The 20,780-nt window shown below is 31.5% G+C and overlaps 1 protein-coding gene across 1 annotated transcript; it reads right to left on the bottom strand.

Annotated features, from left to right (window-relative positions):
- Positions 1–332: 332 nt before the first annotated feature.
- On the bottom strand, positions 333–6,948 carry LOC100265691 (glycine cleavage system H protein 2, mitochondrial). Its single transcript, XM_002269054.5, has 3 exons — positions 6,686–6,948; positions 1,399–1,658; positions 333–800 (listed from the first exon to the last, which is right to left on the bottom strand). The coding sequence occupies exons 1-3, from the start codon at positions 6,762–6,764 to the stop codon at positions 672–674; spliced, it is 468 nt and encodes a 155-aa protein (XP_002269090.1). The 5' UTR covers positions 6,765–6,948; the 3' UTR covers positions 333–671.
- Positions 6,949–20,780: the final 13,832 nt, after the last annotated feature.

Raw genomic sequence — 20,780 nt, 5'->3', positions numbered from 1 at the left:
ATACATTATAATTCATAAATGAATCATTTTAACAAGATTACATAAACAAGTTAAACAAGGTTTGACAGATTAAATAGACAAGTCTCAATGTGTTATACAAGTTAGACCTGATTATGACATAAACACGATTATGTCTAATCCACCCTTTATACTTTAGAATTTTTAAAATTTGAGGTAGTAAAAATTTCCTACATACCAAACAGGCTTATAACATTGAATATAATATCCCACAATACCATTTCCATCCGATATAATATGTAAAAATATCATATCCCACTAAAAATGATATCTTACTATATAAGTATATCCTATTCAATCTGAATCCTATCCAATCAATCAAACATTGCCTTTATATTTTGCCATGGATTCTTTAAGATTGTTTTCGTTTATACACATTCTCTTTGTTTCTCACATCTCTAGTGAGTTCTAAGAAAGGAAAGACGATTTATCATAACACAGCTGAAACAGCATTACTAGAGCAGACTTGAATCAAAGGAAAACATTTAGGTCTATGCTCAACAATTCAAATCAAAATGAAGAACAAGTAAAAACATGGAAACCATGTGGCTACCACGGCATTAGAGAACATTTGCTGAAAGGAAAAAGGATGGAGGACAACCCTCTGCTTATGGTGTACCTTTCAACTGGGTCGATATACCGGTTGAGATCGCTCAATGCTTTGCATCTTCTTCTTCACAGAACTTGGAGTACTGCTCTGAGTCCATCAAGGAGTTGAGCTCACTTGGGTTGCTGATCTCTACCTTTATGATCCACCCTTTCTCGTACGGGCTCCCGTTAACCTGATTCGTTCAACATAAACTTGAGAAACTGGCGGTTGTTTTAGTGAAATAAAGGATTTGTTTGACAATGTTTTCAAAAACCAGTTTTTAAGAACATTTCTTAAAAATTATTATCTACTTTTAAGAACAAAATTCTTTGAAAATTCAAATACAAAAAACAATTTTCTCCACTTATTTTCGCTATGTAGAATTTCCTAAAGAAATCTATATTTTCAATTGTTTCTCATTATACTCTATGAAAAGAACACCTCAAATCAACGCAAAATGTGGTTTTAGAACAAATTTTCAAAAAACTGTTTTAAAAATTAATCAAATGCGTTTTTGAAGTTAGAAAATTGTTTTATGTTTTAGAAAACAAAAAACCGTTTTTAAAAACAGTTTCCAAATAGGCTTGAAATGTTTCTTGTATAGGAAAGAAAAAGATGCTTAACAAAGTTATCTCAAAAGTATTATCTAGAGGATGGTCCTTGTACTCTCTTCAAATGCCCAAAAAACTCGAGAAAAACCATATAGAATTAGGCATGGAAGTTCATACTAGGCAATCGATGACAAAAATTGTCTACTCTAGAACTTAAACCCCAAGTATCGTATTACTTACCAAACCTGGAGAGCTGCTGAGTTCTTCATTGACTTCAACCACTTTGCCCGAAACAGGGGAGTTGATGTCGCTGGTTGCTTTGACACTCTCAACAGCACCAAAACTGCCACCCTGTGAAACATTGGCTCCAACTTCAGGCAGTTCCACATACACAACATCACCTAAATGATCCTGAGCATGGTCGGTAATCCCTATGGTTGCTAAATTTCCGTCAACTTTGGCCCACTCATGAGAATCAACATATTTCAAATCCTTAACAACTGCAAAACAGAGGAAAACAGGAAATGACAAAAGGAAACTGATAAGGGAAAGAAACAGAATGATATACTATAATGGGAACTTCCTGAAGTATGTTGGGAACTTTCCCCCTCAAATATCTTGGAAACAAGTTCAAGGAATAATGACTTCCAATTACCACCAGATAATTTCCATTGGCCTGTTTGCGGCACATTTCCTATGGAATTAGGAAATGGCAAAAGGAAACTGGTAAGGGGAAGAAACAGAATGATATACTATAATGGGAACTTCCTGAAGTATGTTGGGAACTTTCCCCCTCAAATATCTTGGAAACAAGTTCAAGGAATAATGACTTCCAATTACCACCAGATAGTTTCCATTGGCCTGTTTGCGGCACATTTCCTATGGAATTACTTCCACAGTTCTGGGAATTGCAAACAGAACCAGCATGCAGGCTAATATAAAGGCGGTTCAGTCTTTCCTATAATAAATAACCATCAATCAGGTTGGTTCAAAGTTTGGGGAACATTGCGACTTTTGAGGGTGTGACCATTTGATACAGGTGGAAAGAAGGGAAAGTAGTAATAGAGATCCACAAATCCATAAGATAGTTCTAAAAAATATATTAATTAACTTTAGTGAAGGAATAATAATAATATTCCTAACAAGAACACTATATGTATATATAATGCAGACCTGTTATTCAAAAAAGACTCGTGATCTGATGGGGAGACTATATGCATAGATGCAATTGACTAAGTTAACAAAAAGCTACTAATGCATTATGACACTAATCAATTGCACTATTTAAGACTAGAATACTAATAGCAATTTATAGGACTAGAATAAAGTATAAAGGGAAGAAAAACAATTGAAAGATGAGACCTCAGTCGATTTTGGGGACCTGCTTGTCCTCAGCAAGACCCAGACCCTTGAATCTCATGCATTACCAGTATTTCATCTCAGCAGTTCTTATCCAACTATAAAACCCGTAACTCATATTCTTTTGGAGATATGACTTCATCGATAATATAAGGTTATATAACAAGGACAGTTCTAAGTGATAGATAGGTTGGATTATTGTCATTTTCACATGAATGGTTCATACTCTATTGAAATTTCACATGCTACCATTGTGGGTTCTCCTTCAGCCTATAGAAGCTAGTAAATATGAGCGTGCATATGTGCTATTGAGAATTTTGTTTCTTGGAAAATATAACCCTGTGCATGGAGTAAGGATAAACAAGGCCATACATGACTGCTATGACAAACAATGGAAAAATGAATATAGTCTCCAATTAGAAGATTAATCTCAAGGGTGGTGATCGAAGGATTCATGAGTGGTTTCAAAGTTGGCCTAATAGAGGGATGGGGGGTATCTATATTTCCAGTTGTTTTATGGGGATGATATAATTGTCCTCTGTGTGGCAGACTTAGATGAGTTAGATACCTTAGATGCATCATTCTATACTCTGAAGCAGTTGGGGCTTAGGGCCGATCTGTGTACTATTAAGCTCCTCCTAGTGGGTCATGCGGAGGACCCTCAGTCTGTAGCTATTATGCTAGCCACTGCAATGCTGAGCAAGGGGTACTCGCTTTTTTAACCAAGGAATGCCTCTTGGAGCTTCCTGCAAAGCTAAGCAGTTGAGATGGGGTAATAAACAGATCTGTGGGGAGATTGGTGGGATGGAACAAACATGACATGTTGCAAGGAGAGGTAATGATCCTATGTTTGTATTTTCATGGGGAGGATTTCTCATCCTTCTTATGTTTTCTTATCATTAATTAATACATCTTTTGTTTCTGATAAAAAAAATATAAAAAAAAAAAAATTGATCCTAATCAAAAGTATATGTCAAGCTAGCTCAGAGTACTTTATGTCAGCCTTCATTGTTTTATTTTATTATTTATTAATATATAGGAAACAACAACTCATTCCATAAACAAAAATATGATACAAGGATGAGATATCCCTCAAAGATATGCAGGCGGCAGCCCCAAAACTGAGAAAAAATATGTATAATAGGAAAACAGCCTCCAAATGAACCAAAAATCAAAACAAAGACCTAAGAAGCAAGATAACTAAGGAAGCATGAACTACCCAATGAAAACTCCATGCTTGAAGTGAGATGCTTAGCCATAGAATCTGCCAACTGGTTGAAGGAGAGTGCAATCCAGAAAAAGGAGTAATTCAACTCAGTGAGCAAATCAAGCATCCTCAATATCAATCATCAAACATTGAAGAAACCTTTTTTTTTTTGGCTGAGAAACACAGGAAATAACTATCATTGAATCAACCTCTACTGTGAAATTGCTTAAAACCCAAAGCAACTGCCTAGGCCAAACCTTCCAATAAACCAAACACAAAAGCCTTTAGTGCAAGTCTCATCCCACCTAGCATGGAGCTCTAACAACAGCTCCCCCTGATCATGGAAACTCCTTCGATGCGTATCTGCCTTGGATTCTCCAGTAAGCATCAAAATTGAACTTTAAGCAGTCTGGTGGGGGTAAGATCCACTACATGTGCACCTCTAAAATCCACCTGGTCTTGCAACAAGCAGCTCTCTGGTCTATGTAGGGTGCTTAAGAACTCTGAAAAGACTGATACCAACAAAAAAGAGAAAAACACAATGTCCCAAATTGCCTTGATATCCTTCATCTTTCCTCAAAGGTCATGATGTTTCTATCTAGCTAGGTGGATTCAAGTAGGGTGATTGTAGCCACATGCCATAGCACCCTATCCCCACTATTGCTAGGAAAAGATAAAAGAAAATGCAAAACTTTTCAGTGGGATGGCTTAAATGATCAATGCAGGAGCATTTGGTGAAGCTGGAAGATAGGATGTTCCCCTAAAGGTAGGAGACGGTTGGGAGTAAAAATGCCAAACATTCTTAATAGAGCACTTCTAGGAAAATGGTTGTGATAGTTTACAGTGGACAGGGAAGGCCTTCAGTGAAAGGTATTTATAGATTCATATGGTCAAGAGAGTGAGCAAAGGTGGAGACCAGAGGAAGTGAGGGGTCCTTTGGGAGGGGTTTGTAGAAATCCATCAATAGCAGTGGAAGCAGTGGTTCTTCAAGGAGGTGAAATTCAAATTTCAAAGTGGGAAAAAGTGAGATTTCGTATGATATGTGATGAGGGAGTATGTTGCTCAAGGAGACCTTTCCAAAAGTGCTAGACCTTTACAAAGAGTGTATGATATGTCGAACCAGGCGCTCGCAGGAAACTGCAATGATCAGGAAATGGAGCTGGTTGATTCCTTTATGGATCAGCTTTATAGTGTCTGACTTCAGTGGAATAGGTGCTGGTGTAATGGAGTTGAGCTTGGAGGGTGATGGCTGTTTTGTCGAGATTCATGCTTCTTTCATGATGACAGCCATGTGAGAAAGTGTGTTAACAATTGATCTTTTGAGGAAGTGGATAATATGTCTGAATCATCTTGTACAGCATTGCTCAGTGGCCTTGGGACCATGGACCTGGATGTTTGTTTCTACTCTTTTGGGTTCTCCCTCAGTCAAAGAAAGGCTCTAATGCTGAAGCATACAGAAGTTCACTGGTAAGGGCCAAGGGGCATAAAATATGGCAGGCAGGTTCTGCTTCTGTGGCAAGGTGCATCTGGAGAGAGCCCAGTAAGAAAACTTCAAAGAAGCAGAGGCCCCAGTGTTGAAACTAAACAAAATATGGCTTAAATTCTTGAGGGCTTAGTCAGAAAAGAGTACAGAACTTTCCAGTTCTTTTTGGAGCTTTAGACTGCATGTGTTGTTGTAAATGATAAGGCTGGCTTCTTAGACTCAGCTTTTCTTTGGTTTCTCTCCCTCTACACTCACTGCTTATTGGATTCCAAACTTCATTAATAAGCCAGAGAAATCCATGAACAGGAATGTAATCCACTCTGATGGGAGTATATGTCAAAAAGAGGCAGACGCGACTTAGAGAAGGAGACCAGCCATTGAGATAATTAGATTATAAACCCCAACTTGCAAACAAAAGCTAGCCAGGGCAACTTTCTCAGTCTAAATAACCAGTTTATTTCATAAAACACTGATGGGGGAAAGCCTTTTGAAGTATATTCAAGAAAGGAAAGGAAAGGAAAGGAAACGAAAAGCGTAAATAAACTTTAAGTAGAATTAATATTAGTTGGAATTAAATTGGGATTAACATTGGTTGGAGTCAAATTAGGATTAGTGAATTAGGTTACAACTTATAATACTATTAGAATTAGAGTCTGGGTCATTAGAATCCAAGTAAACTTTGAATTTCTTAGAGAAACCTATGAATAAGCATAATCAATCTAGATCAAAGTAATTGATTGATGATTGATAAAATTTTGTTTTCTTGCATACTTTGCAATTCTCAATGGTAAGGCTTCATTGATTTTCTAGGCGAGACTCCTACAAGGCCTTAGTGCAATTCTAAGGTTTTATCCCTTCTTCTCCTTACCTTCTTTCTCTATATTTATTTTATTTTATTTTGTTGCCATAAACTTTGTCTCTTGTTCCTCCCCTAAAACCCTAAAAGACAAAACTTACACATCTGTTTGGCACCAGATTCGAAATCGTCCTCATAGAAACATTATAATTTTTCTCATCATTTTCAATTGCTAAATTGATTGCATCAATTTTTAATATTTTCCAAGAATGAACTACTTTCACAAATCGTTTTGAGTGTCATTTTCATTTGATTTTTTTTCCTATTTCTGAAAACAGAAAAAATTTCATTTCCACCACCCTTCCACCATTTTCGAATAAAAACAAAAACATGAAAATGACAGTAAACACAGAATCACATCAACAAAATATTCAAACAAGAACAAATCGAGCAACTCGCCCCAAATATTTGATTTGATCACTCAAAACCCAGAAATACACAAAACCCACCTCACAAAACAAGATCTTAAGCCATATAAACACCAAAGATCAAAGCATTATAGCACATCACTCAACAAGATCTGAAACTGAAACTGAAACTGAAACTGAAATCACCTTCATCAATGTTATATCATATATTAAAGAACAATGAAAGGTGTGGGGGGGTTTTCCATTGATTTTACCAGAAGAAAAGGCTCTGAAGGGCACTGAGATCCTCAAATATGAAGCGGCCCTTGTTGCCCACAACAACCCACCAGCCATCTCTCTCTCTAAAAACCGTTCCTCTCTCTACACTCTTGTCCCTCTCTCCACAGGATCTGGGTTCTTGGAACTGTACTATGTTATGTGTACTAGGTACAGGCGGGTAACATAGAATTTTTGTGCTTTCGAGGCCAAATTGAAGAACGCGTACAAGAGAATATGGATCCACGTGTTCACAGGAGAGATGCTAGTGGAATTTTATATATATATATATAGATATTTAATTTAGAAAACTTCTAAATAAAATGGGATTAATATATATCCACGTAATCACAAAATACGTACGTTAAAAGAATGTAATGAAATTTAGGTGCTGATACAAACGAATGAGACCATGTACAAAATAATGAGACTATATATATGTTATGATTTAATTGATCTTATTTATATATATATATATTGAATTGATAGAAACATTTAACCTTATACTAAATAGATTCATGTTTGACATTAAATAACACATTTGATATCATACGAAAATGTGGTACATGACATTCTCCAATAGTGCAAAACGTTACCTTTTTTTAGACATTAATTCATATTGGTCTATTTTACCCATCTATTTTTTATTTTTATTTTTTTAAAAAAAAAAAAACCTAAAAATTGAACCATGACCAAAATATAAGATATGGTAACACCTTAATATAGAAGATTAGTTCTTCCTTATTTGTAACTTGAATTTGGTTCATGGGCATTGTGTGCAATTTGGGGGTTGGTGGAGTCCAAGTTGGAAAAGACAATTCTTTTGATTTAAGTGGTTCATGTTGCCAAATCCATTGTTTTTCCACCCAAAACACTACAAGCTCACCAACCCCATTCCCCCATGGATTTCTTTTTTTTCTTTTTCTTTTTGTCTTTTTATGGTACATTATGCCATTAAGAGTTAGTTTTTTAATTTTGTGTTACACCTTTTATAAAATTCAAAATACTTAAATAATATATCGATTTAAAAGAAAACAGAAAAAAAAGAAAGAAAAAACAAAAAAGGATGCATGAATCCATGATTATCCTTTTGTTTAGTAGCTAGTTGATATTAAAAATATTGTGTAGTTCAAATACTATATATTTGTTGCTTTCTTATGTTGTGATCTTGTTCTTTTGTCAAAACAAAGACTTATATTAATTTTTACTTTTAAATTTACTTAGAAATTAAAAAAAAAATTGAAATTATAATTTTGAAAGAGCAATTATAGTATTATGATAGTTACTAAGAAAGCCGAAAGTTCTCTTTCTTAAGCAATGAAAGATTCAATTTTTGCTTCATTAATTCGAATAGAAATGGTTATAAGAATTCAATATGGAGGAAAATGGAAGAATTAGAAGTTTTTTTTTTCCTTTTTCTTTTTAATTTGCCTTATAAAAAAACCATTTCATATTTGTTTGTAAGCTTACAATTTCTCAAGAGAAAATTATTTCATTCTAAATTTTGAAGGGAGTATGTGACTAAGAGGCTTGCATAAAAGAGCTTGATGTTATTATAACTTTACCATGAGGTTGCTAATTGTGATTTTATAAATTTAATTTACAAGATTATATTTATTATTGATTCAAATGACATTCTCAAAGAAAGTAGGGATGACAATGAGATAGATTTTTTGAGATAAATGTCTTACCTCTGATAGGAAGGGTTTGAGAAATTTTTAAAAAATCGGGGTAGGTTTTGAAAATTTTAAAAAACCAAGATGGGTTCTGGGCAAGTACGTGCATAATTTTGTCGTGCCCCACCTTGTCATGATTATATACAATTTTAAATAAGAAATTATTTTAGTTGTTTTGTTTTTTCATTTTTCAATTTTAAAAATATAAATAAAATATTACTTTTCATAAAAATAAATTATAAGTATTTATAATATCTTTTATTTATAAATTATTTATTTTTAATAAAATTTAAATTTTTAAAAATAAGAAAATTGAAAAATATTGAAAAAATTTAAATGATGGGTGGAGCGGATATGAGAATTTTCTATATTTGCACTGTTCGCTCCACTCAATTAATTTTTTTTTGTAGAAATAAAAATAAATAAACGGGATAAGGTTGCAATGAGGTTGACACCTCCTGAACCTGCCCCCACTTCCATGAAAGTACCACTAATTTAATCATTAATTTGAATTAAGGTGATTAGGTGACCCCAATTAAGGTGATTACGTGACCCCAATTACAATCAAAATGCTATGCTTATTTTTTCAACATTGGTGATGAATAACTCCGATATAAATTTATCATCATCAATAACATCCATACACTCCCAAAAACAATGAATAAAGTCCCAAAAATCCATTATTAAATCACTAGAAACCAAAAAGAGATTACAGAAAAAAAAAAAAAAAAAGGTCTAAAAACCTTGCAACTTTACTAAATTTCAAGGATCCAATATTTGAATTTTTGTCTTAATTTAGGTATAAAACAAAAAGGCATAATTATATCTTTAAAGACTTCGAAAGGAAGACTTTTGGGATAATATTACAATACATCCTAGGTAGTATTGTCATATCTTATTTTTAAGTATTAATTGATGATCTATATCAATTATATATCTCACTCCAAGATTCAAGTAGATAATTAAAAAGATTATATCCTATGCTCTAAAGTATGTTTGGTTGCTAAAAAATAAAAAAAAATTGAAGGAAAGAAAATAAAGAGAAAATATATAAGGAAAAAACAATATGAAAATTGCATAGAATTTTCCTCAAATTTCTATGTTCGTGAACAAATTATGAAAAAAAAAATTAGGGCATGTTTGGTAACATTTTTTGAGAAGAATTTTATATTTAAAAAAAAAAAAATACATTTGACAACAAAAAATTATTTTCTATTTTATGTCCTTAAGAACATAACATAGAGTGTTTTTAGATAACATATTTTATTTGTTTTCTTTTATTTTCTAAAAGCTATTTTAAAATATAATTATACAAATATGTAAAATGATTAAAAATAAAACACTAGAGATAAAAATTATTTTTAAAATATTAAAAACATGTTAAAAATATTTTAGGTTTCTAAACAAACTTTTATTTTACAAAATATTAGCTAACAATTTTCAATAACTGTTCTAAAAATTAGTTTTTCAAAAATATTTTAAAAAGCAGTTGTCAAACAAGTATTAAATTACCAAGAAATGTATTTTTAAGAAGAAAAATCTTTTATTATATTTCCTCCTCATTCCTTCAACAATTTTGTTTCTTCATTTTTTTTCTCTCCATATTATCCAAAATATAAGCAAAATCATTTTTGAAAAGTGTAACCTTTTAACATCCCATGTGGAATATTTTTTTGTTTTTATTGAAGAAGATGAAGAAGGTGAAGGAGAAGACTCTTAAATATAAAAAAAATAAAGTTATAATATTGGTATGGTTAAGAATTTCACTAAAGGTAAGTCAGAGTATTCTTATATGAAGCTCTATATCAAACTCTAAATTATTTCTAGAAAACAATCATTTCACTTAAACAAGAAGAAGAAGAAAACTTTAGACCAGTTTGGCGGCGGAGTGTTTAAAAATAATTTTTTATTTTTAAAAATTCATAACACTGTTTAATTATTGTTCTCTATTTCTAATTTTTAAAAATAAATTAAAGAAACACATATAATCTATTATTTCTCTTCTACATAGAATTATTATTATTATTATTATTTCACTAGACAAATTAACTCCAAATTAAACAAGACTTAATACATTGAATTTGCTAACAAGTTTATTATTTTTTTAAAATAATTTAAAACTTAAATAATAAACTCATTAATACCATAAATTTATTAATATAATAAAATATCTTTTTTTCTAACATATAATAAAATAGTATATTTTCTACTAAAAATATAATTTATGATTTTATTATAATATTACTATTTATGTTTTACTAAAAACTATATATATTTTAATTTATTTGTAATTACAATTTTTTTCATTTTCAATAAGACTTCAATTAAATTTAATTAATTAATATTATATAAATTGAATTTAAAATGTTTTTACAAAATCAAAATCATTTAAAAAAAACAATTTATCTAAACAAGTCATTTTATTTTTTATTTTTAAAATCCTTTTATAATAATAACTTACCAAATATCCTTAATTTTATAAAACATTAAAAAACTTTTTTCCATTTTTTAACTTTAAAAAAGTTTCTAAAAAAAGCATAAGAAACCATGATCAAACAAAAAAATTTAAAATTTTCATTAAAGTACTTAATTGACTTATATTAAAAATGAATATTAAAATTATCTTTACCTTATGAAGTTTTTGTTTCATTACAATAAAAAAATTGTTTCATAATTAAAAAAATTATATATCTTTAACTCATATATAATTGTGGATTTAATTTTAATTTTTAATAAGACTTAACTTGAATTTGATTTCATATTATTATAAATTAATTTTATAAAATTTTTATTAAATAAAAGTAATGTATTGTTTTTAAAAACAATACAAATTCTTTCATACAAACAAGCTTCTTGTTTTTTGTTTTAAAAAATTATTTTTTAAAACATCTTGCCAAACACTCTAGTTTTTTAAAAATTCTAAAAAAAACTGTTTTTCGTTCTTTATTTTGAAAACAATTTTTAAAAAACACTGCCAGCGGGCTCTTAATTTCTCATATATTAATTCCACATTTTTCATTAATTCAACATTTTAAATGGGAAAAGTGGGTTTTGTCTCACTAATTTAAAAATATATAGAAGAAAGAATCCCAAATAATTTAAAATATATACATTTTTTTATAAATAAAATAATTTAAAATACATGCACTTCTTCATAAATCAAATACTTATTTCTTGAAATAATCATTTACTTGATAATATTAAATAAAATGATCAAAAATTAATTTATTACTTTAAATTAATAAAAGTATTTTACAAATAAATATACTATAATTTTTTATTATATAATATGAGGTACAAATCATTGAGGAAAAATTTTATAGCACCCTCAAGTGATAAATAAAATCTTTTTTAATCCTATGATATAAATCCCTTCTTCTTATCTTTTTTTTTAAAAAAAAAATAAAATTGAATAAATTTTTTTTTGGTTGACATCAACCATAAAATAAGAAATTTTAAAAAACTTAAAAGCTAAAAATATAAAAATAAACTATTAACTTTTAATTCGCTCTTAAAATATACTAGTTAAAAATATACATATCCAGAAAGAGAAATACAATAGTAGCCAATTTTTTATTTTTTTTTAAATTAAGTTTTTTCTTTTAATTGTATTTAATTTTTAAGTATTTTAGTTTTAATTCTATTTTTAATTTTTAAAATTTTGGCGTCATTGTAGACCCCTCTGGTGGACCGAGTTTTTTTTTTCTTTGCTTTCTCAAACTCGGGAGAGCTAGCAGCATCTGGGAGGAGTAGGAGGCCGGTTTTCGGAGGAGCTGAGCATGCATGGATGTGGTGGTTGAGACGTGACTTGCTGTGGTGGTAGCAGGGGAGCAGATGGATGATGGCTGGAACAGGGTTTTTCAGAGAGAAAATAAAAAGAAAAGCTGGAGGGGGAAGTTGGCAGACGGGGGTCTTCACTTTTTTGGAGAGAGAGCTGAGGGACAGGGCAGAGCACTGGGAGGAGAGTTGGAAAAAAAAAAAAAAAAAACTACAGAGAGGTTGTCTTGAAGCTTTTCCTTGCCATGAATCTTATTTCTTTTCATTAATATTTAGTTCTGTCTCATTTTTTTTTGGGTATTTTTTCGGTTTTCATTTGTTGTTTGGATGTGATTATAAGAGATTATATGTTATCTTACTGATCTTAAATTGATTGTAAACTTCAAACTGGTCTGTTCTCCTATTGCTTTCGGTTTAAATTTGATGTTGAATTCGAATATGGACTTACACTTGATGCTCGGTGCTTTAGAAGTTTTTTTTTAAAAGGGCAGAAGACTTAGTGGGAGAAAGTTGAGTTTTTGATCATTTTGAAGGAGCGAAATTTTTATGGGTTTGTGCAAAGTCTTAGTGAGAGAAAGACGTGAGGTGAAGCTTTAGTGAGAGAAAATTATCTTTTTTTTTTTTAAGAATCAGAAACTAGAAATCGTTGAAAAGAAAAAAAAATTGTTGATCAAAGATATAAACAGCAAGAATGAATGGAGGCAACTTGCGCGAGGAAATGAAGACCGGTGCTACCCATTTTTCTCAAAGATCAAAACGCGAGCTGGTGATATGCAGCATTTGTTGTATTGCGGTTCACTTATTTTGAGGACGAAAGCACAGGGTATAATAAAAATGAAAAAAGGGTTTTGTTGATGAGTTGACTATGCCAGTTCCACCTATTAAAGCAAGAAAATAATGGGTTTGATAGCCTCCACCCATTTCACCACCAAACCAACTATTTATTTATTTATTCATTCTTTCTCTCTCCCACTATTTTCTCCACTCTTCCAACCATGCACGTACACCCCACATTCCTATTTTAATTCTTCATTTTATTATTATTATTATTATTATTTTTTGTCAAAGTTTAATTTTCCAAAACAAACTTCCATCTCCAAATAACTTTCAAAATTTAATTTTTCGAAATTCCATTCTCAAAATATTTTTTTAAGATTCCAATTTCCAAATTAAAATTTTAAAATTCCTATTTTCCAATAATTTTCCAAAATTTCAATTTTCACATTTATTTATTTAATCATTATTATTTATTTATTTATTTATTTTAAAATTCCATCTTTAACAAATTTTCAAAATCCCAACTTCCTAATTTAATTTCCAATTTCAAAAATTTCAATTTTCACATTTATTTATTTAATCATTATTATTTTCGTTATAATTATTATTTTATTTATTTATTAAAATTCTATTTTTAAATAATTCTTCAGATTTCCAAATCCCAAAATTCCAATTTTCATATTTATTTATTTAATTATTATTATTTTCGTTATTATTATTATTATTATTATTATTATTATTTATTTATTTATTTATTTATTTTTAAAATTTCCACCTTTAAATGATTCCTCAAAATTTCGATTTCCAAATTTATTTCCAATTTCCGAAATTCCGATTTTCCAATTTCTGAATTTAATTTCCAATTTTCACATTTATTTATTTAGCCATTATTATTTTTGTTATAATTATTATTTTACTTATTTATTTATTTTTAAAATTCCATCTTTAAATAATTCTTCAAAATTCTAATTTTCAAATTCCAAAATTCCAATTTTCACATTTATTTATTTAATCATTATTATTTTCATTATCATTATTATTTTATTTATTTATTTATTTTTAAGGTTCCATCTTTAAATAACCCTTTAGAATTCTGATTTCCAAATTTAACTTCCAATTTCCAAAATTTCAATTTTCATATTTATTTATTCAATCATTACTATTTTTGTTATTATTATTATTATTATTATCATTTTATTTATTTATTTATTTATTCTTAAAACTTCCATTTTTAAATAATTTTCCAAAATTCAAATTCTTAAATTTAATTTCCAAAGTTCCAATTCCTTTCAAATTTAACTTCCAAGATTCCAATTTTTAAATTTAATTCCCAAGACTCCGATTTTCAAATAATTCTCAAGACTCTAATTTATAAATAAATTTAAAAAATTCAGTTTTCTCTCAAACAATTTTAATTCCACTCTAGTTTCCAAATAATCTTCTGTTTCTTTTGATTTTATATAAGCAAGAATGTTTTTTTTCTCATAATTCCAAAACAATGGAATTTGTGAGACCAATTTATGCTAAAATAAATCGGGCTTTGGTGGGAGCCCAACATATGAGATTTTCTCATTTATTGGTTGATTGATTGATTGATTGTTATACATGATTGATTTATTTCACTCTAATACATGCATGCGATTATTTTTTGCTTGTTTACTAACCTTTGTTTTCCATGAAGCAAATCAGCTCATCACTCAGGTGTACTCTTTGCCCCTCTTGTTCTTTCGGTTATTCTGTTTTGATTGATATTCATTCGGTATCCATTGATTTTCTTATTGATTGTCACGTCAGCTTCATTTTATTAGTAGAGACCCGACTTTAAGGACTTAGAGGGGTGTTGCGGTATTTACCGTGCCTTCCCGATAAGTAACCTGACCCCCGAACCCGATCCGGTTTTTCACAGACCACCTTTTCCAAATGAGGAGTCACATTTAGGGTTTTCTTTCTTATTTTGTTTACCCTTTTAAAATAAAACAAAAATAAGTGGCGACTCCAAGTCATTTTCTTAATAAATAAAAATCATTTTTCAAATAAAAATCGAGCTCGTCATTGAGTGGAAAACGCATGAGCCGAAATGCGGGGTCCATAGTCATAAAAGCAAGTAAAAAGTATTTTCAAGAAATAATTATATGACCTATGAAAAAGTGCATATATTTTAAAATATTTTTAAATGGATGAAGGTAAAACTAATTTATAAAATTTGGTTTTATTTTTTCTATATTTTCTCAAATTAGTGAGTGAATAACTCACTTTTCTCCTTACAAATTATTTAACTTGAAGACAAATTAAAAAAAAAAAAAGAGGACATTATTATTTAAGAAAGCTCTAAATATTATAACAAATGAGAACTCATCCATGAGTTTTATCCTTTCTTTATTTTCCTTTCTCTTCATGAGTACATTTGACAATATATATTTTCTCCATCTCCACGAGTCAAATGAGGGTAACATTTTCATTATGAAATAAAAATCCACATTTCATATTACTCATTGAATTTTGGAATTAACGTGTTTTCATATACACTTTTAAAAAAAATATAAAATAAGAACTTGAGTTTGCAAAATGCTAATTTGATACATTTACCTAAAAATAATTAGGATTTTATGTACTTTCGGTCAAAATTACTATCTTTAATTATGAAAGTACCATCTTTTAACGAAATGCATACTACTTTTTATTAACTTAAATATTACTGTAGACCCCTGTTTAGAAGACTTTTTTTTCTTTTTCTTTTTCTTTCTTTTGTCAAATGGCAGCATGTTGAAGGAGTGGGAGGCAACCTTTCCATGGGTGAGCAAGCTGCATGGGATGCATGGCCAAGGACACCACCACCTTGCTATGGTGGTGGTTGAGATGGGGACTTTTTTTTAATAGAGGGCAGATGAGTAGATGGTGAGCAGTAAAGCTGGTGGAGGCTTGGAGAGGGGATGAAAACAAGATGAAAGCAAATTCCAAATGGAGAGATAGAGTTGTAGGAAGAGATAGTTGGGTTTCGAAGAGGGGAAAAAAAAAACTATGGAAGAGTAGGGATGAAGAACGGAACTGGAAGAGGGGACTTTTGCGGATTTTGGAAGAAACTATGGGATCTTGTGCTTGAAACCAAGCAATCTTTGCAAGTACATTCATGCACACTCGGTACTCTCACATTTTGGCACCATTCTGCTCTGTTTCTCGCAAAAATTTGAGATTGTCTTTGATGATTGAGTGTGGACATTAGAAAGTATGTATGCCTGGAGTCATCTGCATACACTTCTTGTTTGTTCCCTTTATTTATATAGGATATGATGTTATGTTCGATTTCTTTGGTTTTGTTTTGGTTCCCTTGTGAGATGCATGTAATCACATTTTTTGGTTTGATTAAAAATCCAATCGTTTTCAATCATTGGTTTAGGCCTGTTAATCAAAATATGAGATAAGGCTTTGTTCAATGTTTCATTACTTCATTTCATCTTCTTCAACCGTGCTATGTTTTTTTGTTGTTTATACTCTGTTCTTGGTGTTCACTCTTATAGAAAATATTAGATTGCTCCCAACCTTGTCATCCTCCAAACCCATCACCGTGTGTCATACCCACCACCACCATCCTTCCCAACCTATCACGGCCTGGGTGGCTTGGGCAACCTGCACAGTCACCCATCATACCCCTACCTATTTCACCATGGTTGTGGTTTCTCTCCAATAGCTCCATACCCACCACCATGTGCCATACCCCATTATTTTCTTGTGTCTCACAACTCCACATGCCACTATCAGTACCCATCATCCTATCACAGCCACACAACTACCACACTGAACACCACACCTGACAACTCCACCAAATCTCCATTTCTATGCTTCTCATACTTGCGCACCTTAACCCATGACAACTACGGCTTCCACAATCTCTCTAATTTCAATCTCTCTTTTTCTTTTGCTTCCAAAAATGCAACCTCAAGTCCAATTCCTAAAACCACTAAGCTTTTCGACACTAAGAGACCACCAACTGAATGCTTGGTAAGTCTCCTTGAAATCACTCTTGTAGGATTGATGTTCTCACTGTTAAACTTCCAGAATGGGCCTTTCAACACCACCCAACTTCGGTCTTTAGCTCCAACCAATCCAGATCGTCATTCTCTCACCACTAGCACCAACCCATGTGAACAAAAATACAGAAACATGTATTCATTCCTGTGTGTGGCGGCTATCATCTTGGAAATGTTCAATGGGTTCATTTGGTGTGTGGAAGGTCAAGACTTGCACAGTTCGAACCCTTTGTATATGGGAACGGATCTTCTAGCGGTTTTAGGACGTTCAAGGTTGGCAAGCTGTTGGAATATGTATTTTAAAGAGAGCAAGTACACCCACTAAGCAACATCATGTAGACGTTCCAGGTGAAATAAGTCTAAAACCCAATTCAACCAGTCATTCTGATCCAAAAACAACGGCGGGAATTGACACTTGGGCCCGTCCATAGTATAAATTTAATGGGGCACCTGACTGAGCTTAGTGAAAAGATTTTTTTTACTCTATTGGAAGTGAGATTTATCCTATTCGTGAATTTCATTCCCTTGGATGTAGAGCTTGCCTGAATCACAGACCTAGAGATGAAGTCATGCTTGGTGGAGCGCATGAATGAAGATTACCCTTGGTACAACCTATGGTTTATTATATCTGTATGAAGACTCAAGTCCTCATGTAATGCATTAAGATTGTAAGTCCAGCAGTACCTTGTTAGAAGATAACTTTACCACTAAAGTTTTGATTTTGGGATTGGCTAGAATAGTGCTTGATTGAGAGGTTTTTTTTTTTTTCTTTTTAGCTACTCAGTTCCAACACCTACCCTACCTTCTCGGGCCCACTCCTACATGATGGTGCATGGTCACCCCTAGTGCACCACCCAAAGGTCGAGTGTCATCTTCTTAATTCTTCAAAACTTTAATTTTCAAAATTCTAATTTCCAAAATTTAATTTTTTAAACTCCAATTTCCAAAACTTTAGTTTTTTCCAAATTTAATATTCAAAACTCCAATTTTCAAGTTTAATTTTCAAAGCTTTCATTTTTAAATAATTTTCAAAATTAAATTTTCAAAATTCTTGTGAAACCAAAGTTTGATTAATCTCGATTTTGATGATAACAAAACAAAGTTTAGAACTAATGATTATATTTAAAGTGTGATTAGGTAAGATGATTTCCAAAGTGGTAATCACAAAGACAAATCAAGCCAAAGAGAAATCATTAAGAAGAAGAAGACCTTAAAAAAAAATGTTTTTCAAGACCCAAGCTTCATAAGATCTCTTTGTAAGGTTGTTGGTGCACTAAGATTTTCATGCATTACATTCTTTACTTATGCACCAAAATCATTCAATAGTTATTTTGTTTTAAATATTTTAAAATATGATGATTTCATGTTTTCAACTAAAATTGTGTCAAATGTTTTCCAAACTTGTTTAAAAGGTTTTAAGTTGAAAAAGTTGGTTGTTGAGCCAAAAACGACTCAACCCATTGAACCGGATGAGGAACCAGTCGATCCCTAACTCAACTGATCGAGGAGTGCAAAACAACCTTCTCTCTTCTAGAACGGTTGTTCAACGGATCAACCCCTACCTCAACCGGTCGAGGTCCAGTCAAGGGGTGGTTGAGGTCCAACTGTTACCTGCCAAGATTAAATGCTAACGGTTAGTCAACCGGTCGACTCCCAACTCGATCGGTCGAACCCCTAGCGACTAGTTTGACATTTTTACTCTATAAAAAGACTCCAATCTTCATTGTTTCATGAGTTTAACCTTCCCAAACATTTCTTGAATATATTTGAGCTTTGGAAGAGTATTTTTGAGTGCACCATTGTTTTCAAATTTACATATCTTTAGTGCATCATTCAATCCTAGTTTTTCTTGTATCATTTAAGCCTAAAGTTTTGTATTAGAATTTTATGAAATTATTTGTATATCTTTGAGATGAAGAATTTAAGTGTGAGGTATCACTTAGGAATTCTCAAGTGTGGGGTATTGCTTGAAAGGTTGTTCAAGAGTGCGGTATCTCTTGAGGATTGTAAAGGGTGTTTGGAGCCAAAAGTCTAAGAGGGTGGATTGGAACCATAATCCGATTGTATTGCTTGAAAGTTTGATTTGGAAGCCTTGAAATAATGGAACCTCAAGCTTGGGATTGAAACTAGAGGAGAGTGGGCGTAGGCCGGGTTGTGCCGAACCGCTATAAAAATCTTGTGTTTGCATTTTTTTTCTCCATTCTCTTAATTTATATGCAATTATTTTTATATTATTTTATTATATATTTGCATATAATTATCTATTGCATTCACATAATTTAAATTTACAAAAAGAGACCATCACCCTATTCACCCCCCCCCCCTCCCTCCCTCCCTCCCTCTAGGGTGATTATTATAGGTTGGATTAGCCTAATTTTTCTAACAATTCCAATTTTTAAAATTAAATTTTCACAACTCCAATTTTCAAATAAATTTCAAAACTTCAATTCTCAAATAATTTTCAAAACTGCAGTTTCTTTCAAATTTAATTTTCAAAACTCCAATTTTCAAAATTCCAATTTTTAGATTTAATTTTTGAAAACTCTAATTTTCCAAGTAATTTTCAAAACTCTAATTTTTGAATAATTTTCAAATTTAATTTTCCAAACTTTAATTTTCAAAATTCCAATTCTCAAATTTAATTTTCAAAACTTCAATTTTCGAAACTCCAATTTTCACATTTGATCTTCAAAACTTTAGATTTTCAAATAATTTTAATTCCACTCCAGTTTTTTTCAAAATAATTTTAAGTCCTCAACTTTTGTCCTTCATTAGGGTTTTAGGCACCAAAAATCCTGATTTTAATAAGCTTGCTACCATTCTCATTTTGGCATGCACTTGTACAAATTTTCTTCGATTTTCATATAATTTTCTGTTTCTCTTGATTTTAAATAAACATGAATGAATTTTTCATAATTCTAAAATAATTGAATTTGTGGGACTAGTTCTTGCAAGATAAATTGGGCTTTGGTGGAGACCAACATCCATAATTTTTTTCTTTGAAAATAATTCAAGTGAAGTGTATAATTGATATTGTTGGATCTTGATTAGTTTTGTGTGAAATATTTTACATTTATCATTATGAGCTAACCTTATTTCCATGATAACACGTTCTTATTTGCTGCTAAGGTACGCTCCCACTCATACTTTATTTATTTATTCGATTTCATGCTCGATTTGTTTTATTATTTGATCATTTCATTGTTATCCATTGATTTCCTTATCAATTGTTACACTTGCTGACCTTATTTAATAGAGACCTTATTATAGGGCTTAGAGGGGTGCTACAACTCACTACCATACTTTTCCATTAGGTAACCTAACCCTCGAACCTGACTTTGGTTTTTCACGGACTATCTGTAGACCCCCTTTGGTGGTAAGGGCCCGGGGAGGTGATTTTTCAGGACTTCTCATTATATTTTTAGAAGGGGTAGGGGACCCCAGCGGCAGGCTTGATACCTTCTCTAGGCATGGACGTGCAGCTGCAGGTGGGTGGTTGCAAGCCCATGCTTGCTGATGCATGAACAGGAAGGTTGGTGATGGCTTGCTGAGGAGAGAAAACAGAGGAGGAAGAGAGAAAGGGGAGAGGTTTTCTTTTTGCCGGAGGGACGACTAGTTACAAAGGAGGAAGGATATTTCTGCTGATTGCTTGTGAGAATTGCTCTGTTTCGGCTCCCTTTCACATTTTCTTATTCTTTTGTTGCAAAATGATTCATGTTTGGTCTCAAGGTGGTGATTGATGGTCATACATTAGTTTATTTTCCGTTCGTTCTATTGGTTTTTCAATCTGTTGATAATGCATGAAGTGAGGTTACAACAATTAAATCCTCAGACCTCTC

The sequence above is a fragment of the Vitis vinifera genome, chromosome 3 (genome assembly GCF_030704535.1).
Source record: "Vitis vinifera cultivar Pinot Noir 40024 chromosome 3, ASM3070453v1".
Lineage (NCBI taxonomy): Eukaryota > Viridiplantae > Streptophyta > Magnoliopsida > Vitales > Vitaceae > Vitis > Vitis vinifera.
Note: the sequence above shows the minus strand (reverse complement) of the source record. Positions and strands in the feature narration are given on the sequence as shown.